At 42.2% G+C, this 23906-nt stretch overlaps 1 protein-coding gene across 8 annotated transcripts in view; it reads right to left on the bottom strand.

The window, feature by feature from the left end:
- CHCHD6 (coiled-coil-helix-coiled-coil-helix domain containing 6) overlaps positions 1–23906 on the bottom strand; it is a 198506-nt gene that overhangs the window by 109572 nt on the left and 65028 nt on the right. For 4 of the 8 annotated variants that reach the window (XM_083418843.1, XM_083418838.1, XM_083418841.1 and 1 more), the window contains one exon: positions 11474–11557. The exons of 2 other annotated variants lie outside the window; for them this stretch is intronic. In XM_083418843.1, the coding sequence (XP_083274969.1) occupies positions 11474–11557 (84 nt within the window). Of the gene's footprint in view, positions 1–11473; positions 11558–15668; positions 15690–23906 lie in introns of all 8 variants that reach the window. 2 more of the 8 variants (XM_083418840.1, XM_083418842.1) reach the window with 1 other exon arrangement.

A 23906-nucleotide genomic window follows, 5' to 3' on the forward strand; every position in this document is an offset into this window, starting at 1 on the left:
AGACCCTTCATCCAACGATCACAGGGTGGTCACCAACATAAAAATACAAAATGAAAAATACAAAATACATAATAAAATAAAAACAAAAGCGAAAGTGAAACAAACCAATAACCCACCCCCCAACATATTTAAAAGGCCATAGAATGTTACTCAGCCAATGCCTGGTTGACAAGAAATGTATGCAATGAAGGTGAGCCTCTTGGGGAGAGCATCCCACAAATGGGGAGCCACTGCAGAAAGGGCCCATTCTCAGGATGCCACCTTCTGGACCTCTCATGGAGGAGGCACACAAAGAAGGGCCCTCAGATGATGGTCTCAGAGTCTGTTCATATGGGGGGAGGCGGTCCTAGAGGTATTGTGGTCCTGAGCCATTTAAGGCTTTTATAGGTCAAAACCAGCACTTTTAATTGGGCCCAGAAACTAATCAGCAGTCAGGCCAGGATTGGTGTAATATGTTCAAACCTATTGTCCTAGTGAGAAAGCATCCTTCCATAAGATAGTTAGCTGACTTCAGATTTTTACTTTTCATGTGGTTTGTGTGTGCTTGTATGTATAGTAGTAGTAGTACTAATAAAATTTATTACCCACCCTTCACCCTAATGTCCCAGGACAGGTTACAAGATTAAAACACAAAGTTACAAAACAATATTAAAACCATTCAAAATTACAGAAATAAGGTGGGTCCTAAGAATATACATCTCAAGGGTCAAAACCAAGGGCAAATCACTGCTATTTTATGGTATATAAATATATATTTTTTAAAAAATGAATAAATAAACCTGCCCTGATGTGCAATGAGTACATTGAAATTTAGAACAGGGATTGCAGTTCTGTTAGAAAATGTTTTAAACCAAAATAGGTCTTTCATCCAAAAAGAACAAGCAATCACTTTATACACCATACCTCATTGATGGACTCAAGACATCATAGCCTATTTTATGGAGACAAGTAATCAGAAGCTCTACTAATGTGCATAAAAATAAGAAAAAGCTGAATTGAAAAGCTCAAGTATATGATCACAGACCTTAGTAAAGATAGAATTCTGCAGAACTGCCAAAGTCCCTGGCACTGAACAGCACTCCCCCAACTCTACCTCCTAGGACCTACTTTCTTAAGACTGGTGCCACCAGGGATCAATTTAATCAGTATCAGCAAAAAAAGCAGAGAACCTGCAAATAGTTAACAGTGGATGCTTACCATGTACCAGATGAACCTGTGACTGGTCTGGGAACTCCACAGCCCAGGGAAGTTCTAATTGTTCATTGAAATACATGTTCATTGACAATAAGGTTTTGATCAATGATACAATATAGAAAGATATTTTTTTCCATTGCTCCTCTTGTACTCATCTTAGAATTACCAAGAACTTCCTCTTTTTCAAGACAAAATGTCCCCTTTCGCCAAAAGAAGAACGCTCAGACCATCTTTCCTAGGAACTTCTTGTGATTAAATGTTTCACTTTTTTTACCACCTCTAAGGTGCTAATTTAGTTTTGCTTTCCAGATAAATTTCCCTTCTGCTCCATTATACTGCAAAGCATGACTCTGCAAGGATTTCACAGGTAGAACACGAGAATGACATCTCACAAGTAGGGTAGGACCCTGTGTGAGTATATTATGAAAAGAAAGAGCCCATAAGCTACTAACTGATTAAGATTGAAATCCAGTAGTCTCATTAAACTGGATATAACTTACATTTGAGCTTACATGCACAGGACTGAGCTTTTAGCAACCAGCACATCCCCTGTAGCCATGTCTGGTACATCCACAGATTATACTGTACAATACCTAAAAAACTTTTCTCAGTGCATTCAAACAGTGTTGTTGGTAAATGGTATTAACTGCACTCTAATTCTTAGTAGCCTGTGAACATAAGCCTTGGGGGTCCTCTCTCAGCATAAATGATCTGCTGTTTCATCTGTGCAGCATGCTCAAATTTGAAAAATATTTTGAATGGAAGTCTTTGTGCATTACAAGGCTGATACAGCAGATGGTCTCAATATTTTCCTACAACAAGTATCAGCATCTGCTTACCTTCAGGCCCAACCTCCATCTTTCATTCTAGGAGAAGTGAGAATGGGATTACCCAATTTCAGGAGATGAATTTGTGTTCAAAATTCAAAATGGGTGCAGTCAGGCACCAAGGATTATAAGGCCTGACATCTGGGGATTCCTTGCAAGCTTCCCTAGACTTCAAGCATCCTGAATCCCTTGTGAACTATTTATTTATGGCATTTATGTACCGCTCTTAAGGCATAACTACCTCCCATAGCAGTTTATGAACACTTTAAAACAAACAAAAATAAATCCATACACAATAAAATCAAACCATTAATCACTCCTTTGGGCCTACCATAGATTTGATTGTTTTATATTCTGTCTCCTCCACAGTCAAGTGGAATTTGTATAATGAGTAAGCCACCAAAACTCAGACAAATTTGCGCTGAATACTCTTTTTCTACCTTAGTGGGCCCCAACCAAGGAAGACTGTCAGGTTGAACATGGGACACTTCAAGGCCATATTTCATTTGCTTAGGTGGCTACTAGAAGGAAAACAGGACAGTAATATATCCCTTGGTGCCCAGCTGCTAACAGGGCTGCCAACCTCTCTCCTGCCCGGTCTCCACATTAGAGTCCCTATACATGACAGGCAGGAAAGCAGCAGCTGAAGGTTTCCCCCTCATCAGTACATGTCCATAGTGGGCAAATGTTCAGCTACTGAACTTCTTCCTATTATGCTGCAGCTAAAGAGACAAGCACCCTGACAGAAATCAAGAGAGTTAGCAATCCTAGTCACCATAAATTAATTGCATCACTAAATCAAGCTATAGGTACAGGCAGCACAAATAGCTACAGATAGTTCAGTGCCTAAAGAGGGGTTCAGCATTCCCATTAAAAAGCCCTTTTAATTATTTTCTGCCCACTACCCAGATTCTAGAAAGACAGCAGGCATTTTAAAATACAAAGAGAAATACGAACAGACGTCACTGAAAGTGCCTTCTTGCAATGAAATATTATAAGCTTTTTTAAACAACAACATTGTGTAAGAAAGGTAAAACTGCAAAGAGTGTTTATTGGAACTGTTCTGCTTGCCTTGCTTGCCCAGAATGGTCTATACCCACTTGTCTAGACCCTATAAAATTGGCAGCAACTCTAGTCTTTGTCCCCTCTTGTTCTGAAAAAAAAAATTCTGTATTTTTAAAAAGAAACATCTAAGTGTAGTTTTGCCTTCATAAATTACAGTATTTGTAAATAAGAGAATAAGTTTGAAGCGTTGCTTTTATTTAAAAAATACACATATCTTGAGGGAGTCAACAGTTGCAGGCCTTAATTTGCATCTATATTCAGATTCAGAACCTTTCCCCCAACACATTAAAATAGATGAAATATCTATATTGAAAACTGCCTCTGAGCATGTGCCGAGTACCCTTCCCTCGTTATTAAATAATTACAGCTTGCTCCAACACATGCAGCATTAAGGTGCAGTGTGCATTGCATAGCTTCCTGGAATACCTTAGGCCTGGGGCTCATCTTTTTTTCCAGAAATGAAGCACCATCACCAAGTAGCTAGCAGTATGATTCAGAAGCATTTGCAACCACAAAATCATTCACAAAAGATCATTCTACCCACAGAATAGGTAGAAGAATCAAATGTTTTCCTAAAGAAGCTAAAGCATTTCCCAAGTGCTATCAGTTAGATCAGACATGCACAAATTTGCCCCAATTTAGCGGGGGGGGGGCTCCCCCCGAAAATTAGAGCCCCTTTAGGTAGTGTATACTAGATTTGTTTAAACAAGCCTTAATACAGAAGCATTAATTTTCAAGGGAATGCTAAACCCCTAAATGCACTCAACTCTACTTGCTATGCTATCTCTGCAGATTATCTAACTCCTCAAGAGATACTGCTTTTAACCTATAAACTGTGTGATTTTTCCCTCTCCGCAGATTAATTAGTTGCTTTTAATGTATATCCTTTTTTCATCTCAACATGAAAAATGTACCTGCTTTTAGGCAATATACTTTTATTATGTGGTGATTAGGGTTTCCTGGTCCTAATTAGCATGTTAACAATGTCACCTTGGCATTTGCTAATTCAATTTAGGTTTACCTAATATCCCACCCTTCAGCACTTTCACATTAGCAACTTTTGGTCTTGACAGCTCCAAAACAAGAGCAAAGGAATAGCACTGTTAACTCTCCCTCTCCAATCACACTCAAATATACACACTTCCAGAGGAATAAATCAGGGAGTACAGAACGCCGTCTGACACACAATAGGAACGTTACTCCATAAGTATATTCATTTTCATCTTATTTAAGGCTTTTTTTATACTGCGCTTCATAAATATATGTCCCAGGAAGATTAAGTACACCAACCAGTGGCAATAATAGGCAGCTGTTATTCCACCTCCATCCTTTACATGAATTCCAGGGATGGTATATATTCCAGTGGTAATTGTTTATATGTGTGTGTTGCTTTATGTAGCAAGATTCGTAGGTTGTTTCATTTTAAAAAAATAAAATCTGAGGTTTATGTAAAATGGTATAAAAATTTTCTTTAAAATAATGACTAAAACACACTTTTAGAACAGGAGACATCCAAGTTACCAAAATATCTATGAAATCAACCATAGCAATATATACATAGTAACATTAAATGTTTTTTCTAAATAAGTATATATGGTGCTATTTCTTTAACCACCAGTGAGAAGTCAGCATCCTTTTTAGTTCTGGCAACACCTTTACAGATATGGAAAGTCCAGCCATGACTACTACAGCCACTCACTGCGCTTGATTAGGAATATACTGTACTTCCAAGAGAAATGAATACTGGCCATGTGCCCCCAGAGTTAACGCCACTGTCAAAAGCAACATAACAGGAGGCCTTGGGATGGTACCAAACAGCAAGGTTAACTGGAGTGTGTAACCAATCGGAAGAGATTTTTGATCTATTGGAAATACACCACAGGACCCTCTTGTAACATTAAGAAGCAACTGATACAACAACAAAGTATTTTTTAATCCACCAACTTTGGAAGTGCAAGCCTACTTTCTGTGAAAAACAGAAGGTTTTCTGTTCTCTCCATGGGCATGCAACTGTTCAGTTATTTGTAGCAGGCTGTGCCTCCAAATAAATATTTCCACTGACAAGATGAGACAAGATCAGCCTCTCTGCAATACATCTTTTCTTTTGGCACACTGTGACCAGTAGTAACTGGATGATCCTGCATTGGAGGGTAGATAACTAAATGGTATAGCTGTATCTTAAAACTCTGATGACAGAAGGACTGTTTGGGACCTCCATAATAGATGCCTCTGCTAGCAACCAATGTTCTCATCCCTGACACAGAGGCAGGTGTATCACATAAATGAGGCATTATTGGCTCAAACTGTGATCCAAGTCCACAGAAGAAGAAATTCCAAGAAGCAAACACCCCACTGACCAATCAACATTATGAGTAAGCTAAATAAACAAGGACAACATGCACAGTGACTGAGTATGACAGCAGACTGCATTGTAGGCCAATCATGAGACATAAAGCTAGACTGGAATAGTAAAGGTAAAGGGCCCGTGGATGGTTAAGTCCAGTCATATTTGTCTATGTGATGTGGCACTCACTTCCGCTTTCAGGCCAAGGGGGAGGCGTTTGTCCACAGACAGCTTCCCGGGTCATGTGGCCAGCATGACTAAACCGCTTCTGGCGCAACGGGACACCGTGACGGAAACCAGAGCACACAGAAACGCCATTCACCTTCCCGCCACAGCACTACCTATTTATCTACTTGCACTGGCGTGCTTTCGAACTGACAGGTTGGCAGGAGCTGGGACAGAGCAACAGGAGCTCACACCATCATGTGGATTCGAACCGCCAACCTTCTGATCAGCAAGCCCAAGAGGCTCAGTGGTTTAGACCAGGAATAGTACAGGAATAGTAGGTAGGGAGGAAATGGTACTTCACCTCTCCTCTATCTTACCCTTTGAGAACTGTGGCACTAGGTGCACCCATTGGGATGATTTCTGAATGGCATTTTCTAAATGGACCTATGAAACCAATGTCCTCTGGCCAGGAGAACACAAGAACCCCGCTTTTGGATCAAGCCCAAGGCCTGTTTGGTCCAGCACTCTCTTCTCACTGTGACCAACAAGATGACCACGAGAAGCCAGCAAGCAGTGATCTCAATGTCCTAATGGCCTCCTGAAAAAACAGCTAAGTCTTTATTGATAAACAGGCAACAGGCATCATGTGTGTATTAAGAGGGGGTGTGGTTGAGGCCTCGGTTTCATAGGCAGCAATTTATGTGAAAACAACATCCACTGAAACGAATAAGCTTGCATATTATAACTGGAGGACAACCTTGATAATCCACGTGGACAGGGTCAGAGCCAAATCAGTGCCTTAGAAACAGCACAGATGGGGTAAGGGGAAGACTGTTCTTGCAGAGGTTGATCTGGGCCTCTCATTTTCACATTGAATCACCACTTTGCTTTTCGCCCCCCATCCAACTTTCCCCAAACTCCCTGAAGAGTCTAACTTTGTAATTCCAGAACATCCATCCGTGACAATCCAGCCAAACAACAGCTGTGCAGAAGTTTCCCCCTCAACTTGTCTCCCACTAAATCTCATTTAAAAAAAAAAAAAAGATTTTAAAAGTTCTAAAGCAATGACTACAGAAGGGAAAAAAGTCAAGGTCTGTGTGTATTCAAGAAATGAAAGCAGAATTATATAAAAGCAGCAGCTAATATAAAAGATTGTTCGGTGCTGCGTTTTCCATCTTTCCAACCATTATAGGAATAAAATTATCCATGGAGAAGATCGAAAATCTTTTTCAAAACTAATACAATTAAGCTTTATTACACTGTTTCAAGTACATTTCTCTCCTCTGCCAGCCCCCTCCATCTCCGACTCTAATCTAAGCTCATTCTACGACAGTTGGAAGCATTCTTCTATTTTATTACCAGCAAAATGTTGGTGTTTAAGGGTCAGAAAACTATCTAGTGCCATAAAATGAGGAAACAAAACCTGCCCTTAATATTGACTTCCTATCGTGCACAGGCGACTGGGAGAAAGGGAGAAAATATATTTCAACAACATGCAATGGAGCCGAGGGTTTCAAATACCAGCTCCTGCAGCTAGAACATCCATTAATCTTGTTTTAAAAGCCTAATTACAGCCCAATTCCAGGTACCGGTATGTTTCCTTAGAAATAAGACACACTGAATTCAGTGGGATTTACTCTCAAATTAAACATGTGTAAGGATTGCAGCTTTAGATTTGCAGAGAAAACACAACTGGGAAGGGGGAAAGTAAGATATTTAAAAATAAACAAGCAACAATTCTGTATACATTCTCTCTGTAGCCAATAAACAACGGATACATACATAAATATTACCAGTCATTTCCACTTTAAGAAATACAAATCTAGAGAGAGAAGCACATTTAGAGGAGGAGAAATTATATATATATATATATAAATCCCTTGCTTGTGAACATATGGACAACTGCGATAATTAGAGTGGATGACTGGTGGATTGTTTGAGATTTCATTGCACAATCCCCATGAAACATAAATGGAATTTAAACGCAAGCAGCAGCGTTGGGCAGTAGCTTAAATCATTCTTTTTAAAAATTAATTACACAGATTAGATGTAGCTAAGTGTGCAAAGGCAACTTGCTATGAATATGTTTTGCCGAAAAGAAAATGGAAATGGTGGCACTTGGAAAGAGGTCTGCCTTTTTTCTACAGACTAAAATTGCATGGTACTCTGAGCTATTGTCAACCCGATTTATTTCTCCATCTAGCCCAGGACTGTCTATGCTGACTGGTAGCGGCTCTCCTGGGTCCTTGGCAGAGGTCTTTCCTATCACAGACTACTTGAGATCTTTCTTATTGGAGATGCTAAGGGCTAAATCGGTGATCATCATCTGCACAACATTCAAAATGTGCTCTATGGTCCTTCTGTTAAGGCTATGGTTGTCAAAGTAACACAACATAAAGGTAAAGGTAAAGGTACCCCTGCCCGTACGGGCCAGTCTTGACAGACTGTAGGGTTGTGCGCCCATCTCACTCAAGAGGCCGGGGGCCAGCGCTGTCCGCAGACACTTCCGGGTCACGTGGCCAGCGTGACATCGCTGCTCTGGCAGCGGAAACGCCGTTTACCTTCCCGCTAGTCAGCGGTCCCTATTTATCTACTTGCACCCGGGAGTGCTTTCGAACTGCTAGGTTGGCAGGCGCTGGGACCGAACGACGGGAGCGCACCCCGCCGCGGGGATTCGAACCGCCGACCTTTCGATCGGCAAGCCCTAGGCGCTGAGGTTTTACCCACAGCAATGCACAAAACCCACTGTTCTTGGGACATTTCAGACGCATGTAATGAACGTCTGCAGCACTCCTGCATCTCAAACACTATCCTGCTGTATAATCACTGTAAACTGAAAGTTAAACCAGAACAAAGCAGGAGGGGGAGGCCTCTGGTAGCAGAGCAACACTGTTTTATACTTTGGACAGAATAGCTAGGGAAACCCAGACAGACGGGTGGGTATAAATAATAAAATTGCTATTATTAGTAGTAGTATCCACCCTTGCCAAAATAAGTCCACTTACCACTGACTTCAGCCCATCATCAAACTGACTAAATCAATCTGGGACTGGAGCCAAGAAAGCCATACAACTAAAATACTTGGTGGAAGTTATTAAGTATGACAGCATTTGCAAGTTAAAAGACCATGTTGCACAAGTACAGTGGTACCTTGGTTTATGAACTTCATCTGTTCTGGAAGCATGTTCTTAAACCAAAGTGTTCTTAAACCAAAGCGTGCTTTCCCATAGCAGCAGGGGACTCAATTTACAAATGGAACACACTCAACAGGAAGTGAAACATGTTCTGCTTCCAAGGCAAAGTTCACAAACCAAAACATCTACTTCTGGGTTGGCAGCGTTCTTAATCCACGTTGTTCATCAACTAAGCTGTTCTTAAACCAAGGTACCACTGTATTGAATTAAAATAATCATGAGTTGTGAACTACCTGTAACAACAAACCTCACAGATCTTGCAACCATATCACACACTACTCAAGCAGGCTATGCACGTTATCACATTTCACAGCTGTTTGAGTAAGGCAGACAAAAAGTTTACATGAATGAAGCACATGGTTGGTGTGATTCTTTGTCACTGCATCAACAACAGAGATGATGCCTCCCCCTTCTCTTGATATAAGCAGTGGCTGCTCATATCAGTTCTGAGGCTGCCTTTCTTGAAGTCCCAGGTAAACTGGCTATATGTCTAGACCATGGATTCTCAAACTTTCTACCCCCACCCCCAGGGCACAGTTGAGATTGCGGAAAATTACTGAGGCCCACCAGTCACAAAACTGTGGTGCAGGGGCAGAACCAGTCACAAAATGTGCCTTGGCTAAACCCCATGTTTTAGCAGAACAGTGTAACTTGTTGCTAGTTTCTTAACCACAGTCTGGTCTTCTTTTTGAGCTTCTTGGGCTCCTCCCTCCTCCTTTTCATTTATGCCTGTGTCATAAACATATGACATTTTGGATTCAGAACACAACCAGAGTTGTATGCCATACTTTGTGGGTTTGGATACTGCCTCATTTGACAACTTCCTCTGGATGGCAATAACGGTTCATCAGTTGAAACCTTCTCATATGGCACAAAGCATTGTGGGAGAGTCTTGGTAAGCATATCCTAAAGGTCATGTACAGAGCCAGGCTTGTCTCCAACACTAGTGGTTCAGGATGGAAGCAGATCATCAAGTCTGAGGGCTTTATTAATTCTTCTGAAAGTGGCCAGTGACATTGGCATTGTGCTCTGGAAAGTGTTGAGGGCAACCCTCAACAAGACATTATGTGAAGCTCTTTCCATGAACAGAGGAAAGTGGTCAACTAAAACATCTTTGCTTGAGAGTAGTTATTAAGTCTGGCCGCTTGCTGAGGTAAGAGTGCAGGTTGCTTGCAAGCATTTGCAGATGCAATTGGGCTCACAGTGACCACAAAAGCTGAATTCTGCAAAATGCTAGCTATGATGAAAAAAAGTTCCAATTCAATTTTGCTGGTTCTAACTGGGAAAAAAAGTTTGAGAAATCAGGTTTGTAAAGGGGTTTTGTATACCTATGGAGGTACTATTGACCTCTAATACAGTTTGCAGTGATATTAAAGAAAGAGTGTAATTTGTCTATTATGAAAATAGACATAATATTGTTTTTCACCCTCTACACTCCTTTTCTCACAATAAATGGAAAGAACAGACTCTGGCTAAGCTTCTGCAGACAGGATGAGAAACAAATAAATTTAAACAGCATTCTCTAGGCTGAGGACACTTCTCTTAGCACCTTGTGTACCTGGTTTCTGAGTTGTGGCAGTCAGTTTAATTGGGTAGAATAGAACTGAAAAGCCATTCAGAATAAAAACATCAAAATGTTATTAAATTAAGAAAGGGTACCTCTAAACCACCACATAGCAAATCATACCTCGCCATACTGAGAACTACCTGGAGCGTAGGGTTGTGGAAGACTGATATCAATATTTTATTTTTAAAAAATCAGTGTTGTTTGGGTACATTTCACCCCACCTTTATAAACATTAAGTATCCACTTTCAAAAAACAGAAACAAACCCCCCCCCCCAGAAAAAATTCAGAGGTACCAAGCCTGTCAAGAGATTTAATTGCTTTAAAATTATGGGATATTATTCTTCACACATTTTTAAAGCTATTGTGAGCATTGCTTCATTTAGCTAGGAATTGAAAAGAACACATTAGTTCCTAAGAAATAATGTGGTTGCTCCAATTCTTATGCCATCAATTTTTAAAACTCATCCTGGTAAACAATTAAACAGAAATGCAAACCACACATTCAGGGGAGAGATTCAAATCCCTAAATGGATTTGCAAAGGTCATTTTAGGCTGAAAAGATGCTTGATGGTATCTCTTTAAATCATGTTCATTTCAAAGGCTTATCTAGCAAAGGAGCAGACAACATTTTGCAGCAACACACTTTGATCTGTTGGTTTCCCAAGAGATAAATTAATAATAACAACTTTAATTCATATGTATGGAATGATCTGAGGTTATTTTCACAGGTTTTTTTTTTAAAATCCACAGATTTTTTTTAACAAAGGGAATTTTTAAAAGGTGACATAGCTTTCAACCAAACCCATAGTATGGGGTCGGGGTGGGGGACTATGAATTATAAACGAGGTGGCTTTTTAAAATAATAATAAAAAAGAAAATCATCCAGTTAAAAACCAATTATGCTTTAAAATGTGAGTTGCTTAAAAGGTTCAGCTTGTGAAGCAGTTTAACAGTGTGTGATGAGGAGGAGGCCCCAACAGATACATAATAGGGGCTGGCAGTCCCAGGTTTCAGCACAATGGTTCTCATTTCTCTTCTCTGCTGATCCACTCAGATAGATGTCTGATCTTGTTAGCATTCAGCCACTGCAAATAAAAGACAACGCTGCCTCACCTTCTTCTCAATGTGGGCCAACTGCTCCTTATAGAAGGTGTCTCTCCTCTTCAGTTCTTCATCCTTCCACTGCAGTTCCTGGGACTGCAAGGAAATACAAAACAAGGTGTTCACAAAAGAGAAGGAAGGAAGGAAGGAAGGAAGGAAGGAAGGAAGGAGATAGCCATGGTTGGGAGAAGGCTTGGGATAGTGTATAGATTGAAAGCAATTCCAATATACCACACTACACCAGAATGCTTGCAAGGCAAATGTTGTTTCTCTCAGAATGAATTATTTCAGCTTGACATACTATTTTATGCTTTCATTTTCTGTGCCTCATAACGAAAAGGTTGCCAAGATAAATACTCTTGAGGTGCTTCGACCTGGAGCGACCAGATGTCTCTACCATGCTTACAGCAAGTAGAACTGCTAGAGCAAGGTATGCAGCACAATGAAGTTTCAGAGTCTTGGACTAGTACAGGGTATGTTCTAGTACAGGGTATGTACCTCAGACTGCAGGTTGGAGGCTTCCATGTCTGAATGCTTTCTTACGTTTTAAGAAAGAAACCAGGACCTAGATAGGTGATGAGATGCATACCCACTTAGCTTCAAACACTAGATTACTAGGGGCTCCCAAATCATTGTCAGGAACCAAAGATGCACCGATGACCTTCCAACTAAGAATCCTGCAGGTGCCAGATATCACTTTGAACTTCACAGGGCACCTTCTAGGCTTTCCTCCTGTTCACCACCCCACCATTCCTTAGCTGCATAATAATAAGGAGGTTCAGAGTGAAATTGAGAATAGTGATAAGGGCCCCAGAACTCAGATTGCACTGTCACAACAGGACACATGAATCATTGCCTAAAGCATGTAGGCCAACGATAAGGAAGGGGGCTATGACAGATGTAACATAAAATGAATTGCGATCCCTCCCCCTCTCCAGAACTGGCTCTGATTAAGCAGCCCAGTCAGAAGTGTTCCCTGTGGGCTCAGAGCTGTCATTTTATGGCCAGCTGCCATCCCAAGGAAAAGAAATAACAGAGAATAATAGAAATCTGAAAACGCAAGTTGTCAGTCTTTTCCTTCTCTATTTTTCTCTGGTGGAAGACAAACCATGGGGTCACAGAGAGTTGGCATTTGACCAGTCAACAATTTTGCCTAGCCAAATCCCTATAAACAGAGAGGATGTTGAACATGCTAAGAGGAGGATGCTTCACAGGTAAGTAAATCCTGTTCTTACCAACACCAAAACCTAGCAACCCCACTTCATTTGCCATGCACACATGATGCCATCAAGGATACAGCTAGCAGTTAATTCAAATAAAGCACCAGGCACATGTATAGCTTTAGAGCACAGGTGGGTCACATGGAGCCCCTGGCCCAATTTACTGTGAGTGGAAAGGAGGACAAAACAAAGGGAAAGGTGGTAGCAGAAATGAGTAACAAAGGATGGCAGAAAAGGAACACTGGAGAGATAGAAAGTGGGGTAACCCATCTGTCTTTGGCTCTGTCTTTGCCCACTTCTGACCCCGGTCCCACTGGCATGCTGCCCTTGGCAGATATCCCCTGAGGCAATGGGGTCCTACATAGTAAGGAGGTTGTCTACCCCTACTTTAGACCATGTTTGTTTGACTAACATGTCCAATGAGGCTTTTCAAAACCAATTAAAATTAGGCTGGCAAATTCTTCTTTCTACTTCCTACTTCCTCCCAGATCGGGATAATTAAAAGGTACACCCCCAGGCCGTAGCAAATAGGGAAAGCAGAAGCTTTCTGCTTCTGATTCCCATCCTGAGCAGCATACTTTGATTCTTCCAGCTACTATGGGAGAGACAGAAGTACATCCTCACATGCCTTCCTTTGGTGTGAGAAAGAGTTGCTATGAAAGATGAATATCCTTAACTTTAATACATACTAATCACAGCTTTTCCTCAGGATTTAATGAAGCAACAAGAGACTAACATCGTATGCAAAGCTTCCATTCCTGACCGATGAAGATCTAAAACAGAGAACCTGAAATGGTTGGAGTATTGACAAAGCAATGCTAGAATATTGCTGCTCAGCCTTCCCACTAGCCCAATAGTATGACTTCCATTATAGATTAGAGGTGGTAGAGGGAGGGAGGGAAAAGTTCTTGCAACTTTAAGACTTGTTCTCAATAACATGTTCATTTCAAAATGATACTCATGAGAGAGCTAAGGCAGAAAGGAAAATGAACCTCAAAACATTCTGCTCAGCTTAAAAAGATGCTTTTGGTTTTTAACTTCACCTCCAGCTGTTATTACTGCGAACTGAAATACGCATTGTTGTTATGCTTGAAATATGTATTCGTAAACCCAGAGAGGGTGTCATTTGAAATATCACCATATCAAACATTACAAAACTGGGTTAGGCAATCAGAGACATTTTGTATGAATACAGGGTATTTATTAAGAGCTCACTTTATCCTGCTACTTATTCCCCACCTGAAGTCAGAAGCCCTGTGATGTCCCAAAGCAAGCTGGCTTCTGTGAAAATTACAATTTCAGAGAGTATGGACACCGCAGGTAGCCAACAAAGTTTCAGACACTGCGAGTAAAATGCTTATACCAGCAGAAAAAAATGAGAATGTGATAGGGAAATGTTACATACCAATTCTAATTAGAAAGTTTCCAGTCTCCTTCTACAGCTTCCTGTGTACTCCCCACCCTTTCCAAAAAAGAGTTGAATCCTGCCCCTAACAGGGCCGGCCCATCCATGAGGCAAGGTGAGATGATTGCTTCAGGCAGCAGGATGTATGGGGGTGGCAGACCCCTCGTTCCTGATGCAGATCTTCACATACCCCTTCTTCTCTGACAGGGAGGAGGGAGCCATTTTGTGGTTCGCCTCAGGTGCCAAAATGCCTCGGGCTGGCCTTAGGTCCTGGACAATATGGGGTAGACTGTGATATATGTGTGTAAGAGCAAGGAGGGGATTGGAAACTTCTGTGAACTTCCTTAAGTTATCTACCTCTAGGACTCAAATCTGATTTGAGGCAATTTCTCTTATCCCAGCACCCTCCTACACTCCATCCCATATTCTTCAGGAACAGGCTCTGAACCCTTCAGAGAGGGGTTTGTTTGTTTTGTTTTTTTGAAGGGGGGACACAAGTAGCTACAGGAGGGAAGAGGTGATGGTAAACATTTCTGCTGTTAAGTTATCTTAAGATCCAAGCCAACAGAGCTTGCAGGATGATCAAAGACAAAGCCACCAGTATATTATAGAATGGGATTTGCTCACAGGGTAAATAAATTAAATTATGATGAAACTATAGTCTTGATTTATTTATTTATTTTTATACTGAGCATGTACAGAATATCTTTTCATCACTACTGAGTACTCACAACAGACAGCACCCATTTGATTAATTCCATCTGTTCTTCTATTTCTTAAATCTTCCCTTGGCAATAATGCTTGTCAGTAGTATATTGTGCAACGTCTGGCCCATTAAGAAAATAATGACTAGCTAGCAGTACAAAACTAGACCCAGTCTGTGGACCAGTCTGTTGGGTTACCAGACTTTCCTCTGCATCAGGAGAGCTAGAAATTTGTCTTTTAAAAAGGATGCTAAATAAATTCCAAACTTGCAAGGTACACAAAGTGAATATGGTTCTTGGCACACAAGGCTGAAAGAAGGCAGAGGACTACAAATAAGGATTACACTCCATTAGTTTGCTTTCTGCCCTTCAGAAGTATTTGATAGACTTCTCACTTATTACACCAGGCTTCTCAGGCCTGCCAAGTCTTTATAAGTTCTTTGTCTTCTCTATTTCCCATCAGCATAATTCATTTAGGTCTCCAAACCATTTTGAAAGAAAGAAGAAAAAGGAAGATTTTACTACAGGGTAAGGGAGCACCAAATGAGTTCTGAACAACCAGCCACCAAGACAACTTTATATTCCATCCATTCAGTTACTTGAAGGTTTGGCTGGTCAACCCATCCTATCAAGTTTGGTACCAGCAGCTGCAAATATCACTATACCCCTCAAAGCCTACAGAAAATATTTTATGAATAAAATGTGATTTTCTGGCTTAACATCTTTTTAAATTGTAATGACAAAAAATAAAGCCCTGCATCAGCAATGACAATTGTCTATGTGTAGTAACGACGTGATACTCTGTTATTTCTTTACTTTATCTCGCAGCTAATTCAAAGAGGAAGATTATATGCATGCAGGGGAGAACAGGAGCTTACCCAGGCATCCAAATCCACAGGCTGAGCGACAGAGTGAAGGAAGAGAGAAAGGGAAGAGAGAACAAGTCAGTGATTTATGGAGAACACCTATTGCTATACAATAAAGCTCTTAATAGGGCCCCCCACACGAGAGGAAAGTGTATTTTAAAAATGACAAGCATTTTAAACAATGACGTCAAGTCTCCCTGTTGCTACTGTCCTGTAAGTGAATGCCAAAAAAATACGACTGAGATGGGTGGGTGGGAATGCAATCTCAAGGAATGATTCTTCATATCCCAGTAGAGCACACTCTAAGCAAAGGTAGGTACCTTGGAGTCATACAAGGCACTGCACACTCTTACAGAGACCAACAGTAGCATATGAAACTGGGGGTCATGAGATGTATACTAAAAGAAAACAGGCACAGCATGGGGAGCAGGGGGGAGAGAGTACCAGGGTGATTTTCCTGGGTGCAAAAAAAATTTAGGGGCACGTCTCTGCAGTTGCCGTCCCGACCAGAGGCGCTTCCCATCCCACCCATCCGCCTCACCTGAGCAGCATACTGAGGAGCTGGGAGAGTCGAGTCCCTTGCATCCCTTGGCTGCGTGGCATCCCCTGGCCGGACAGCAAGTCTTAGAGGGGTGGCAGTGCCCCAGCCTGAGGAGGCATGCACACATGTCCTGCTGCTGCTCTGCAGCTCTGTCCGGCAGCAGCAGCAGTGCCACATGGAGGCGCCAGTAAGGGGATGCAATACTTGCCTTACCCTGGGTGCTGGTAACCCATGCTACACCACTGGCCAGAAGGCGTGATGCTTCCAATTTCCCCAAGACAACTTGTTTTTCCCCTGCCCAAGGTTGGCTTTACAATGATAATGGAAATATATGAGGGGGGGCGAGGTGGAAGAGGAGGAAGGTAAAAGGACAAACCTAAAGCTGGAAGGAACCCTGAAAATGTCCACTCCAACTACCTGCAATTCCAGGACACCCTGGGCTTATAAGCCTCCTCAGAAAGAAATGATTGTCTACTAGGAAGGAGAGTCCATAGCCTCTTTTGACTACCATGCTCAACTAACTTCTGCAGGTAGAAAAAACATTTCTGGATAATCCATCTAAGGGTACAATCCTATGCACACTTACCTGGAAGAAAGTCCCATTGAACCCAATGGTGCTTGCTTCTGAGCAGACATGTATTACACTACTGTATAAGTATGTATAGCTGCAAATTGAAGCCATCAGTCCTTGCTCTGTCCTTGTAAGCAGCTACTTTCCTACTTCTCTACCACAGCCTTTTGCTGAAAATGGGACATGTCTGCCCATTCATTCTCTGCAAAAAAACTTCTCCCTAAAAGTCCAGTAAGGTAAAGGTAAAGGTACCCCTGCCCGTACGGGCCAGTCTTGCCAGACTCTAGGGTTGTGCGCTCATCTCACTCTATAGGCCGGGAGCCAGCGCTGTCCGCAGACACTTCCGAATCACGTGGCCAGCGTGACAAGCTGCATCTGGCGAGCCAGCGCAGCACACGGAACGCCGTTTACCTTCCCACTGGTAAGCGGTCCCTATTTATCTACTTGCACCCGGGGGTGCTTTCGAACTGCTAGGTTGGCAGGCGCTGGGACCGAACGACGGGAGCGCACCCCGCCACGGGGATTCGAACCGCCAACCTTTCGATCGGCAAGTCCTAGGCGCTGAGGCTTTAACCCACAGCGCCACCCGCGTCCCTAAAAGTCCAGTACACACTAGCAAACCCTTCCACAAGACTGTGCAATTACACCAGCACACAGTGTAAGGTTGGTGTAAACCATGCACATGGTTTCCAGAAAATGTGATCATGGAAATGGCAGCCAGCTCCCCACAGTTCACAGCAGCCTTTCTCCACACAGATAGTCAAGGAGGGGTGTGGGTGTGGGTGTGTGGGTGTGTGAAGTAGCTTCAAGGTGAAGACCCAGCTGTTTCACTAGTATGATTCCTTCTGGAGCTGTGCTGGAGGTTTTTTTTTTACTTAATAGGGTGGTCCTTGTTCTAGATAGACGTACATTATACAGCCAGACCAATGCCAAGCTGTTTTCCTCTCTCCCTTTTCTTAGCAAGCAGATTATTTAAGGACTTCACAGTGAAGCCACACAGACTGCAGGGAGCTCAGTCTGCTCACAAAAATAAACTGCAACACACACACACACACACACACACACTTTTTATTATTATTATTTTGACTTAAGCAATAACCCGGCAGCAGCAGAGTAAGTACAAGACAATAAACATCTCTCATACCCATAAACTTCCTGGCTTCAGACTGAGGTGTTTATGAGGAAGCCAGCGCACTCATTTGTTGTCAAGGGCCGCTGAGTCTCCCATACTTCTTGGGGCTACACTGGCTTGGCAGCCTATTCTTTAAGCGGTAACTTCTTCTGAGGTCTGGCCTTTATTATCGTGATTATTTATCTGAAGGGGGTCCGGTGAGGTGGGACGAATGTTCTTGTTGGCCACAGTTCAGAGCTGAAGCTGACAGAGAGACAGAAAACGGCTCCCCATTTATATGAGTTGCTGTCATTTTAAACAGCACAGATAAGTTACCCAAGGAGGTGGAAGGATTATGTGAAATTGGCTGCACATTGCCTGCCTAACCTCCTGCCCCCCTCTTGCCACTGCCCTGGATGGAATTAAATGTCTACAGGTCAGGCAGGTGAGCCAATTTCCTCCCTCCTCTAGGAGAACAAGGATAAGACTGTCATTAGCCCCCAACAGCACACCACACATGCAGCATGTTCGCTGGCAATCAATAACTTGATCATGACAACAGTCTGGTTCAAGCAATGCTTTCTCTCTGCAGTAGACTGCAAATACAGGTAGAGAGAGAAAGCATTGTTTGAACCAGACATACACTATATATACCTTAAATGCACTATATTTATTCACAGCCACAGTGTGTGTGTGTGTGTGTGTGTACACAGTCAGATGTCAGCATGACAGGTGATAAAATCAGAAAGTACTATGGATGGCAAATCTACAAAGGAAATACTTGCTCTCTCTCCAGTGCATCATCGAGCAAACACAGCCCAGAATAACTAAGGAGATAGTACAAGAATACTTGGCTAGTTTAGATGTATTCAAGTCTCCAGGGCCAGATGAACTGCATCCAAGAGTATTAAAAGAACTGGCAGATGTGATCTCAGAACCACTGGCAATCATCTTTGAGAATTCCTGGAGAACAGGCGAAGTCCCGGCAGACTGGAGGAGGGCAAATGTTGTCCCTATTTTCAAAAAGGGGAAAAGAGAGGACCCAAATAATTAACGCCCAGTCAGTCTGACATCAATACCAGGGAAGATTCTGGAGCAGATCATTAAGCGAACAGTCTGTGAGCACCTAGAAAGGAATGCTGTGATCACCAATAGTCAGCATGGATTTCTGAAAAATAAGTCATGTCAAACTAACCTGATCTCATTTTTTGACAGAATTACAAGCCTGGTAGATGAAGGGAACGCAGTGGATGTAGTCTACCTTGATTTCAGCAAGGCATTTGACAAGGTGCCCCATGATATTCTTGTAAAGAAGCTGGTAAAATGCGGTCTTGACTATGCTACCAATCAGTGGATTTGTAACTGGCTGACTGACCGAACCCAAAGGGTGCTCATCAATGGTTCCTCTTCATCCTGGAGAAGAGTGACTAGTGGGGTGCCACAGGGTTCTGTCTTGGGCCCGGTCTTATTCAACATCTTTATCAACGACTTGGATGATGGACTCAAGGGCATCCTGATCAAATTTGCAGAAGACACCAAACTGGGAGGGGTGGCTAACACCTCAGAGAACAGGATCACACTTCAAAACGACCTTGGCAGATTAGAGAACTGGGCCAAAACAAACAAGATGAACTTTAACAGGGAGAAATGTAAAGTATTGCACTTGGGCAAAAAAAATGAGAGGCACAAATACAAGATGGGTGACACCTGGCTTGAGAGCAGTACATGTGAAAAGGATCTAGGAGTCTTGGTTGACCACAAACTTGACATGAGCCAACAGTGTGACGCGGCAGCTAAAAAAGCCAATGCAATTCTGGGCTGCATCAATAGGAGTATAGCATCTAGATCAAGGGAAGTAATAGTGCCACTGTATTCTGCTCTGGTCAGACCTCACCTGGAGTACTGTGTCCAGTTCTGGGCACCACAGTTCAAGGACACTGACAAACTGGAACGTGTCCAGAGGAGGGCAACCAAAATGGTCAAAGGCCTGGAAACGATGCCTTATGAGGAACGGCTAAGGGAGCTGGGCATGTTTAGCCCGGAGGAGGTTAAGGGGTGATATGATAGCCATGTTCAAATATATAAAAGGATGTCACATAGAGGAGGGAGAAAGGTTGTTTTCTGCTGCTCCAGAGAAGCGGACACGGAGCAATGGATCCAAACTACAAGAAAGAAGATTCCACCTAAGCATTAGGAAGAACTTCCTGACAGTAAGAGCTGTTTGACAGTGGAATTTGCTGCCAAGGAGTGTGGTGGAGTCTCCTTCTTTGGAGGTCTTTAAGCAGAGGCTTGACAACCATATGTCAGGAGTGCTCTGATTGTGTTTCCTGCTTGGCAGGGGGTTGGACTCGATGGCCCTTGTGGTCTCTTCCAACTCTATGATTCTATGATCTCAGGCTAGGATGACTATAGGCAACACTTTACCAAATGGTAATCTACTACAGTGTTCATATATTGGCCTTTCAGCAAGCTGGTTCCACCGAACAATGAGGAAAATTCTACCAGACTTTCCTGCAGCTGTTCAGAAATCCAGGGGAGTGGTAATACTCTCCACAACATTGGGAAAGGTGTTATATTAAAATGGCTTACTGTGTAGTAGCAGTTGGCTGGCATGTCTGTCTCAGGGACAATGGAGTGCGCCTTTGGGGGTGAAGACAAACCATTGGAGAATAGTAAATTACTACTTGGGAAGTGGTAACTGTATTCACCCTTAGCCTGCCACATACAGCTGTTATTCTGCTTGAACTACACCACCCGTTCTTCCATCCACACAAATTTGTTTTGTGTAAATTCTGATTCTTTAAATCACAGTGCTCATAGCTGGCTCAGAAAATGGGACATTTGAACTCTTTTTTAAAAAAGAAGAAGAATGGGATCTCTCTAGATTATTCATAAAACGAAACAGTTCATGGTTCTTCATTTGTTATAGTTATTACATAAATACTAACGCCTCATTTTCTAAAGCTATAGGTTCACACCTTCCACAGAGAATAAAATTAGAGGGCAATAAAAATGGAAGAACCTTATTAAAGAGATTAGGTGTAAAAGAACACAATATATTGCTAGAAAAAGCCAAAGGATACTGATTAAAGGACAATATAAGGAGGCAAACATTACAGAGAGGTTTCGTTGCCATTATCATTCAGAAGGCACAATGTCCAAGCTGCATTAACTAATATTGACTGATAACACATTCAGAGAAGCAAGTGTTGGTTTTCAAGCTTAAGTTGCTTGGCTAAGAGTAAAACACCATTTTCTTTTTTTATTCTCTGCCCAAACAGGCATGGCTTTCAACTCTGCCAGTACTTGAGCCATATAATAACTCCTGGCCAAACAGTGCTAAAGCAAATAGTACAAAATCAACTTTTCAACAAACATTGTAGGGAGACATTACAGCAAACCATACTAAGGGAGACTTATTCCTGTATGGTCTGTGGAAGGGGGGGGGGACAGCAACCCAAGAACAGCTTGATTTTGGCTGCGAAAGGTCACTAATACCATAATATTTTTAAATGTTGGGTGTGACTTTAAAAATGATTTTAAAGGGCTGTAACTCACTGGTAGAGCACATGTTTGGTATGCCAAACTGCTCAGGTTCAATCACCAGCCTCTCCAAATACGGCTAGGAGAGACCCCTGCCTGACATCCTGGAAGGTCACTGCCAGTCAGTGTAGACAATATTGAGCTAGATTGACCAGTGGTCCAACTCTATATAAGGTAGCTTCCTGTGTCTCTTTATAGTTAACAATCATTTCCCAAAGGATAAAATGCTGGAATAAATGCCTTATACTTCAATGTCCACTTGAAGCAAACTCTTAACACATGTGGGATGCGGTCAGAATTGTGTGCACATGGCAGCTTCCTCATCCTGAGCCTGAGTGTTATTTTCAGCATTATGCAGAGGTAAACTCAAGTTTGCCACTAAGTGTGTATTAAATGGAGATGCAGCCAATCACACATTCCTGTCGAGCATACTGGTATACAGTGGTGCCTCGCAAGACGAAATTAATTCGTTCTGCAAGTTTTTTCGTTCTACGAGTTTTTTCATCTTGCGAAGCACCACTGTGTATTGGCGGTTTCCCATAGGAATGCATTGGCGGTTTTTAAAAAAAGGCGCAAGACGTTTCGTCTTGCGAAGCAAGCCCATAGGGAAATCCGTCTTGCGAAGCAACTCAGAAAACGAAAAACTCTTTCGTCTTGTGAGTTTTTCGTCTTCCGAGGCATTCGTCTTGCGAGGTACCTCTGTAATATATGAGTTTTGCAAGCACATTTATCACAGTTACTCTTCCCACTTTTTCAGAGGTATGCTTAAAAGTATCTTCAGTTTACAGACCAAAAAAAGGAGATATCACCATTGATAGACAAAAGAAAAGAAGGGACAGCAGCAGGAGGAGAACAAGAAGAAACAACAACTCTAGGTGCATTATGGAGTCACTATAAAGTAACTTGTATTAGACCATTGCTGCTAGAGGGGTATCCCAAAGGAAGAATTTCTGCCAAAACTGTGCTGGGTCTGGCATAAACCATCTTTCTAGCACCTAGACATTTTTCTTCTTTATTTGTCTGATCTGTAGGTTCCCACATTAAAAAATGTGATGCATGAAGTCACATGTGAAAAGGCAGAACAGATGTTTAACAAAATTCTATTGGTAAACTGACATTTTTGCATTAGGTTAACATTGTTATCCCAAGCAATAGTATCTCCATTCCTCCCAATATGGATGCTGTTCAATAATCCCAATAAATTTTGCTTATCTGTCCCAAGTTCAACTGCAATGTATCAGAGGTGGGATGATCAAATATTGCACAGAATCCGTCTGATCCAGTATAGGGATATGAGAGTGTTTTACACATAAAATGTTAACATGCCTGCCTTCAGGTTGAACAGGAGTTGGTCATGCTGGCTGGGGCTCGTAGGAAGGGAGAACTTCATTTTCATAAATGAAATTTAAGCTAGTTTAGTCATGCAGGACTTCTGAAACCATCTGCAACATTTTCCTCTTCACAGCACACACCAGTGACCTGTTCCATACAGTAATCCCTTTGGTAGAAGTGATGAAGTGCTCCTACCCCTTACTGAGAAGCAGTACCCCCAGGGTGAGCAGGGGGTCATCAATTAGTGCTTCTCTCACCCCCATTTCAGCTTGATGGCAGCAGCTGGTAAGGGACCTGAAATGTGCTATATGATTAGCTTTATTCAGAGAGCAACTTCTGCTTCTTGTTCCAGCCAGGCTTGTGTGCTGGAGAACCTTACCATAGAGGGGCTAATACCACAGCCAAGGAAACATACAGACCACAGCTCCATGGGACACAGGGCAGTGCCCTCTTCCACACGGAGAAAGGGTCAGCAGAAGACAACACACTGAAGAATGGCATAGTACAAATTTAGAAGAATGGAGGGAAAGTTCACAGTATCCCTGAGTAGCTCCCACAACTTCTAAGCGAAAGTATCAGAAGTATCTGTGTCACACCAGACTACCTGTGGGTCAGACCTCATTTCCTAGATAAGGGAAGATTGGGGTGTTTTCTTTTCTTTTCTTTTCTTTTCTTTTCTTTACTTCATGAAAAATTTACATAGCCCAAGGTGTTTCTATGGTGATGTGTATTAGAGAACTTCAAAGCTGCAACTAGGTCCTTATTTTCTAGGTCTCTTTCCTTTTCCCCTTCACTGTCAAACACTTTTTCTGTAATGGGAGACTGAAGCCAGCATCAGTATTAAATGTAACAGGAGGCAGAGATGCAGCCACTTCAGCTGACAAGAGGAAGAAGCAGGGAGAGAAGGAGCCGACAGCAGTAGGATCAATTTTGGAGAACGGCTCCGGTGAAAATTGCCCATTCCAATGTATCCCCAATGTATACATTTTATAAACACTGTAGATGAAAAGCTGCAGTAAAGATCTGTTCTCCTTTGTGATTCAAGGGCAACAACACTCCTAATACTTCTGTAGTGCCTGCAAATAGGCTTGCTTTGCCCAAAGCTGATACTGTTACTTTTGTGGTGAATGAAGACTGACTGAAATGCCTTGC

The sequence above is a fragment of the Podarcis tiliguerta genome, assembly GCF_965153285.1.
Source record: "Podarcis tiliguerta genome assembly, chromosome: 2".
Lineage (NCBI taxonomy): Eukaryota > Metazoa > Chordata > Lepidosauria > Squamata > Lacertidae > Podarcis > Podarcis tiliguerta.